Source organism: Cebus imitator, unplaced genomic scaffold, assembly GCF_001604975.1.
Source record: "Cebus imitator isolate Cc_AM_T3 unplaced genomic scaffold, Cebus_imitator-1.0 Scaffold62, whole genome shotgun sequence".
Classification (NCBI taxonomy): domain Eukaryota; kingdom Metazoa; phylum Chordata; class Mammalia; order Primates; family Cebidae; genus Cebus; species Cebus imitator.
The window spans coordinates 528,758-536,552 of NW_016107377.1; the positions used below are offsets into that span (position 1 = coordinate 528,758).

Genomic DNA, 7,795 nt, shown 5'->3' on the forward strand with positions numbered 1-7,795 from the left:
TTAAGCAATTCTGCCTCAGCCTCCTGAGTAGCTGGGATTACAGGCATGTGCCACCACACCGGCTAATTTTTGTATTTTTAGTAGAGACAGGGTTTCACCATGTTCATCAAGCTGGTCTTGAACTCCCGACCTCCAGTGATCCACCCGTCTTGGCCTCCCAAAGTGCTGGAATTAAGCTGTGAGCCAGCACGCCCGGCCTGACACTATTATTAATAGATAGAATGATCAGTGAAATCTCATCAGCACTGATAAGCTGTAAAACATGCCAGCAAATGACTGACTTAGTGCATCCCAGCCTCCAAAGTGTGTTACCAAAGATTTTAAGACTAAGTTTGGTAGTTACCATGAGTCCATGCCCCTCAGAAGAGACTTTTTAATGTAGGAAATTTCATCTTTGAACTGTGTGGCAAACCAGGGAGCATGATTTTGCTCCATCTGGGATCCATCGGTCAACAGATACTTCTTGAGTATGTAGTTGATGGAGACTATGATAGGCTCTGGATGGATCTCTTATCACATTTTCCATAAATCCGTGTGTGAGTCATTGCCCTTATTTGCTTCCTACTTGTTCTGTTTCTTTCTCTTTTTTTTCTTTAAGGAAATGCCTTAATTGCAATGAGGTGTTCATTTTATAATATGAAAATGTGAAGAGAAACATTTATTCAATAAACATTTGAGTATCAATTCAGTTGAGGGCCCCTGTCAAGGCCCCCACCCTCTTTTTTCTGTGTTTAGTGAGGGGGTCTGACGCATGACTGAGCCTCAGTTGGGAGGGGCTGAGGGGATCGGGAGGACTTCCGATGGGGAGCAGCTGGTGAGAGCTCCACGATGGAGAGAACTTGGCAAGGTTGAAGAGGAATGGCGGGCAGGGGACGGAGAAGAGCGAGAGGAGAGGAGGTGAGGCTGCCCCAGTCAGTCTGGAAACTTCAGCTTCCTCTTCAGGTCACTAGGAGCCATCAGAGGGTTAAGCCAATAGAGACAGCTTCCTGTTTTTAAGAGGTCAGTCTGGCTGCTGTGCCGGAAGCAAGAGAGAAAGAGTCTTGGGGGAGTTCCGAAGAGGTGACGGTGGTGGAGGAAAGGGGAGTCATACCGGGTATCTTTCGGAGGTAGAAGCAGTGGGACCTTCTGACCATTGGGAGGTGGTGGCGGGTAAGGGAAAAGGGAATTGCATGCCCGCTAGGTTTTTGCTTTTGCTAACTGGGTAAATGCTGATGTCACGTACTGAGGAAGAAGAGGGCAGGTGGAAATCCACAGTTTTGGTTTGGTTATAGTTTGGGATCCCCGTGGACAAGAAGTTTCTATGGGTATATTATGAATGCCTTCTGAATTAAGCAAGGGTTTAAATCACATCCTCTGATTTATTCTCCCCAAAGACCACTAGATGCCGCTGTTTACACAGGTGCAATTACTTGTGCAGCACAAGACTCCTTTTTTGAGGAGAGGGCACTGATGCCTGAGAGGGACCCGCAGGAGGGTAGCCCCTGCCTTTGAGGGGGCTACTCTTAACGGGGAGACATCACCCTTCAGTGTGGTCTTCACATGTAATAGCAGTGTGACTTCACATGGGACAGAAAGCTAGGGACACTAGGTGGCGTTTGAGCTGGGTCTTCAGGGTTGCAAGGCATTTCAGGTGGGGGCAGGGCGCTCCAAGCAGAAGGAACGGCCGGGCAACAGAGCACGTCTCACTGCTCATAGGGTAGATGGTACAGCGAAGAGATTGTTGGCATAGGGGGTTGGAATTTTTCAGTGTTTCTCAACAAAGGCACAGATAGCCTTTTAAGAAGGACTGTTCCCTATGCCACCTCACCCACTGAATGCCAGTAATCTCTCAGGTCAGACTACCAAAAAAAAAAAAAGACTGCAGGGAGGGATGGAACACCCCAATTGAAATCCCTTACACAATGCCTAACCCCAGAGTGATGGAGAAGGGGGAGGCAGCTCTGGGTCTGCACCCCTCCCTCATCTTGTGTTAATTTTGAGGTTCTCTAAGGCAGTGGCCTGCTCTGCGCTTTGCACATAGTGGCATTTGATTGGCTGATAATCCTGGTGAGTGGACATTTAGCATGGCTTCCTAGAATAGAGAATGTCTCTTACCATTCCCCAGAGAAGGAATGCAAGGTAGGGAAATTAACATAGAAACGGGTCCCTCTGATTATTAGACTTGATACTAACTTAAAACTTTATTGGTACTTGCTTAAATGTTCCATCTTCTTTTTATTTCCCCAAAGCCTGGAAGTCATATAAACTAGTATAGGAACTAGTATAGAGCTGCTCACCTACCACAGAACAAGTAGACTCCATGCTGGAAGGAGATGTATCAGTTCTACAGTCAGTGATACATGGGGTTTCACAAGCTCTACCTTTTTGAATTCTTTGTTTGTAATTGCGTGACATCTCTGTGCCCTTTTTTTCCAGACAATTTATGAAAACCGAATATACAGCCTTAAAATAGAATGTGGACCTAAATACCCAGAAGCACCCCCCTTTGTAAGATTTGTAACAAAAATTAATATGAATGGAGTTAATAGTTCTAATGGAGTGGTGGACCCAAGAGCCATATCAGTGCTAGCAAAATGGCAGAATTCATATAGCATCAAAGTTGTCCTGCAAGAGCTTCGGCGCCTAATGATGTCTAAAGAAAATATGAAACTCCCTCAGCCGCCTGAAGGACAGTGTTACAGCAATTAATCAAAAAGAAAAACCACAGGCCCTTCCCTTCCCCCCCATTCAATTTAAGCAGTCTTCATTTTCCACAGTAGTAAATTTTCTAGATACGTCTTGTAGACCTCAAAGTACTGGAAAGGAAGCTCCCATTCAAAGGAAATTTATCTTAAGATACTGTAAATGATACTAACTTTTTGTCCATTTGAAATATATAAGTTGTGCTATAACAAATCATCCTGTCAAGTGTAACCACTGTCCACGTAGTTGAACTTCTGGGATCAAGAAAGTCTATTTAAATTGATTCCCATCATATCTGGTGGGGCACATCTAACTCAACTGTGAAAAGACACATCACACAATCACCTTGCTGCTGATTACACGGCCTGGGGTCTCTGCCTTCTCTCCTCCCCCTCCTGCCTCCCACCCTCCCTGCAACAACAGCCCTCTAGCCTGGGGGGCTTGTCAGAGTAGCTGTGAAGGTTTCAGGTCGCAGCCTGTGGGACTACTGCTGGGTGTGTGGGGTGCTTTGCCTGCACCCCTGGTTTCTTTAAGTCTTAAATGATGCCCCTTCCAAGCCATCATCCCGTCCCCATGCTCCTCCACTCCTGCCCTTGGCCGAAGCATAGATTGTAACCCCTCCGCTCCCCTCTGAGATTGGCCTTCGGTGAGGAATTCAGGGCTTTCCCCATACCTTCTCTCCCCCATCTTTATCGAGGGGTGCTGCTTTTTCTTCCCTCCTCCTGAAGTTCCTTTTTGCCCCATCACCACCCAACACCTTCCATGACACTTCCTTGCTTTGGCCAGAAGCCATGAGGTAAGGTTGGAAAGAGTCTCTCACCGCCCTTGTTTAGTTTCAGAACCATACTTTTTCACTCTCCACCAGCCTGGGAAATGAATATTGGGTCCTCAGCCCTGCCACCCTCTGCTGTCATCAGCTGATGCGTTGTTTTTAGCTCAGGTTTTGATAAGGTGAAAAGAATAGTCACCAGGGTTANTGTCCCCCCCGACCTGGGTGCAGCGAAGAGGACAGGCCCTAAGCCCGACAGCAGCCAGCCTAGCAGTGGCCATTGTTGCGGAGCCAAGTAGGGCTGGGTTGATTCTCACGAAGTGTGAGTACCACTGTTTCCTTATCCCAGATTGTAAGCATTCTGGGCACAAAAGGGAAAGGCAGGCTGACTGGAGGGAGGGACTCTTGCAGGTAGGTATTCCGCATGCCAGGTGTTATGACTAGCAGCAGGTTCAACCTGAAAAGTACATCTTACTCCATTTGAACCTTAGCTTAACCCCGGCATATAGCTATTTTGTTTGAGCGTCTGAGAGTAATTTGCTTTTGTTTGCCTTGTTGTAGGTGGACCCAAGAGCCATATCAGTGCTAGCAAAATGGCAGAATTCATATAGCATCAAAGTTGTCCTGCAAGAGCTTCGGCGCCTAATGATGTCTAAAGAAAATATGAAACTCCCTCAGCCGCCTGAAGGACAGTGTTACAGCAATTAATCAAAAAGAAAAACCACAGGCCCTTCCCTTCCCCCCCATTCAATTTAAGCAGTCTTCATTTTCCACAGTAGTAAATTTTCTAGATACGTCTTGTAGACCTCAAAGTACTGGAAAGGAAGCTCCCATTCAAAGGAAATTTATCTTAAGATACTGTAAATGATACTAACTTTTTGTCCATTTGAAATATATAAGTTGTGCTATAACAAATCATCCTGTCAAGTGTAACCACTGTCCACGTAGTTGAACTTCTGGGATCAAGAAAGTCTATTTAAATTGATTCCCATCATAACTGGTGGGGCACATCTAACTCAACTGTGAAAAGACACATCACACAATCACCTTGCTGCTGATTACACGGCCTGGGGTCTCTGCCTTCTCTCCTCACCCTCCTGCCTCCCACCCTCCCTGCAACAACAGCCCTCTAGCCTGGAGGGCTTGTCAGAGTAGCTGTGAAGGTTTCAGGTCGCAGCCTGTGGGACTACTGCTGGGTGTGTGGGGTGCTTTGCCTGCACCCCTGGTTTCTTTAAGTCTTAAATGATGCCCCTTCCAAGCCATCATCCTGTCCCCACGCTCCTCCACTCCTGCCCTTGGCCGAAGCATAGATTGTAACCCCTCCGCTCCCCTCTGAGATTGGCCTTCGGTGAGGAATTCAGGGCTTTCCCCATACCTTCTCTCCCCCACCTTTATCGAGGGGTGCTGCTTTTTCTTCCCTCCTCCTGAAGTTCCTTTTTGCCCCATCACCACCCAACACGTTCCATGACACTTCCTTGCTTTGGCCAGAAGCCACGAGGTAAAGTTGGAAAGAGTCTCTCACCACCCTTGTTTAGTTTCAGAACCATACTTTTTCACTCTCCACCAGCCTGGGAAATGAATAGTGGGTCCTCAGCCCTGCCACCCTCTGCTGTCATCAGCTGATGCGTTGTTTTTAGCTCAGGTTTTGATAAGGTGAAAAGAATAGTCACCAGGGCCACTCAGACCTGCCAGCTCTCAGAGTCCTTGGTGGTTGAACTCGGAGAAAGACCACATGAAGACACTTGTAAGCACACATGATCCCTCTGAATTGTTTTACTTTACTGTAATTGCTTTTGCTTTTAAAAATTGAAGAAGTTTTAAACAGGGCTTTCATTTGGCCATCCTTGCAATCCATTGGGGTCTAGTTTGGAATCTGACAACTGGAACAAAAAGAACCTTGAATCCGGTGCATGCCTTGGTTTTGGTGCTGCTGCTTCTCAAGATCCTCAGCAGGGATTAAGAAAGAACCCGGTGTGCACAGCAGATCCCCGAAATTGGCGGGCTTGACCTCCTGGCAAATTGCTGCGTCTTTCCACTTTCTGTTCAGGACCACTAAATGCTGAAATGTGGATGCATACCGAAATAAAAGCAATTCATTGTGTACTAAAGGTTTTTTTAATTTAGTATTTGTGTAAACCACCTTTTGGAGCAGCAACTATCAAGTCTGAAAAGCAATTGATGTTTCCATTGATCTTTTTCCGGGGGAAAACCTTAGTTCTGAGGATTTAACATCCTGTAAGTGAAATTTAACATAACAGTATTCCATAAGCAGCCTTTTTATTGTCAGACCATTGCCTGATTTTAATATAATAAAAAAAAAAAGTGTGCGTTAATATTTAACAGGCTGTGCTCTTCTTCCTCTTGGCATATTAGGGACAGAATTTAAAGTTTTAGATGCTTTGGGATTCAAGTTGACATCCTAAAGCAGGGGTTGTCGGCAAACTTTTCCTAAAAGGGCCCAAATTAGTAAATACATAGGCTTTGCAGCCCAAGAGGCAAAATCTCAGGACATTAGGTAAGTACTCATATGCTGAGAGAAAACAGATTTCCCCAGATTTTTAGTTGGTGAAATTCAAACTAGAGTTGAGTTTATTTGTAGTGTTACTGGCTCACTAATGTGAGGACTGGAGTTCTTTTAGTAGATAACATTTTGTTTAATTGGAATTCCTTAGTGTTCCCTGTCATCAAGTTTCTTGCAAATGTTCATCTGTAAAAATCATTCTTCATGCGAGAAGCCATACAGAATCAGGTGGGGGGCTAGATTTGGCCCATGGATCATAGTTTGCCAACCCCTGTCCTAAAGACGTTAGGTTTTTGTTGTTGTTTGTTTGTTTTGAGACAGAGTTTCGCTCTTGTTACCCAGGCTGGAGTGCAGTGATGCAATCTCGGCTCACTGCAACTTCTGCCTTGTGAGTTCAAGCAATTCTCCTGCCTTAGCCTCCCGAGTAGCTGCAATTACAGGCGCACTCCACCACATCCACCTAATTTTGTGTATTTTTAGTAGAGATGAGGATTTCTCTGTGTTGGCCAGGCTGGTCTCGAACCCCTGACCACAGGTACTCCACCCACTTTGGCCTCCCAAAGTGCTGGGATTACAGGCATGAACCACCATGCCTGGCCCAAGATGGTAGTTTAAAAAATGGTTCTTCATTTGGTTTAAGTAGCTTCATAGGTCTTGGGCTATTAAATGTCCATTAGAAGCCCTTTATTGGCTTGACTTAGTAGTCTTTTCAGAAAAAAAAAAATCTTAGGATTGTCACATATATTTCTGATGTTTGAAACAAGAATTTCGATCTGATGATTAACGATTTGTCTACCATCTACTGCATAAGCAGTGGGAACATGTCTCGTTTTTACCCAGAGCTTCAACTTCCTGCTGTGGTCCCAGCTACACATGGGTGCAGCCTTGGTGGCAGGAGCAGGCCAGTCCCTCTGGCTGTTGAGGCCAGCTCAGGTGTCAGAAGAGCTGGCTGTAAGGAAAGGGCCAGGTTCTTTCCAACAGGCCACACTCCAGAAAGCCTTGCCCAGATTTCTGCCAATGGTCTTTGGAGTCCTCTGGAGTAGACTGCTGCCCTTCGGTTCTGAAAGTCCATGCAGGCCAGGGGCAGCTATGTGTTCTTCATTCTCAGTCAGCTCTCCCAAGGGAGAAGGACAGGAGAGTTTCCAAAATCATTGCAGGTCAGACATGGTGGCCCACGTCTGTAATCCTAACACCTTAGGAGGCCAAATCGGCAGAATCACTTGAGCCCGGGAGTTTTGAGGCCAGCCTGAGCAACACAGGAAAACCCCTGACTCCAAAAAATTTAAAAATGAGCCAGTATAGTAGTGAGTGCCTGCAAGTCCCTGCTGCTTAGGAGGCTGAGGTGGGAGGATCACTTGAATCTGGAAGGTCAAGGCTGCAGTGAGCCATGATGGTGCCACTGCATCCTGCCTGGGTTACAGAGGGAAACCCTGTCTCGAAAAAATAAAATTTCAAAATGTTGCTGGAGAACCCCAGAACAAATTCGTGGTTAAATCTAAAGGTGACGTCTTCTGTGCTGAGTGACCCCGAGAGGAAAACAAATCCTGCCTGAAATCCTAGGGTGTGCACTTTTTACCTTATTAGCAGGTTGGCTGGACCTGGCTTAAGGCCTGTGAAACTTTAACACTCCAAATCCTCTGAGACAGCCGTTCGGATCTGTGATCTTATGGGCACTGTGTCCCACGCTTGTGTCATTTGCTCTTCCTTGGTGGTGAGTTAACAGATGGTCTGAAGTTTACGGACAGAGTTTAGACCTATATTGAGGGCACACAGGAAGTGCTTATGGGAGGTTCAGATGTTGCCTTTTTTTTTTTTTTTTTTTT

General features: G+C 46.0%; 1 protein-coding gene across 8 annotated transcripts in view; it reads left to right on the top strand.

The window, feature by feature from the left end:
• Positions 1–5,791, top strand: part of UBE2V1 (ubiquitin conjugating enzyme E2 V1) — a 33,872-nt gene extending 28,081 nt beyond the window's left edge. For 3 of the 8 annotated variants that reach the window (XR_005200509.1, XR_005200511.1, XM_017529921.2), the window contains 2 exons: positions 2,416–2,541; positions 4,013–5,791. Coding sequence is in view for 4 of the 8 variants with exons in the window: in XM_017529921.2 (XP_017385410.1) it covers positions 2,416–2,541; positions 4,013–4,159 (273 nt within the window). In the remaining 4 variants the exon portion in view is untranslated. Of the gene's footprint in view, positions 1–930; positions 1,107–2,415; positions 2,896–4,012 lie in introns of those variants that run through there. The other 5 variants (XM_037739054.1, XM_017529922.2, XM_017529923.1 and 2 more) reach the window with 2 other exon arrangements.
• Positions 5,792–7,795: the final 2,004 nt, after the last annotated feature.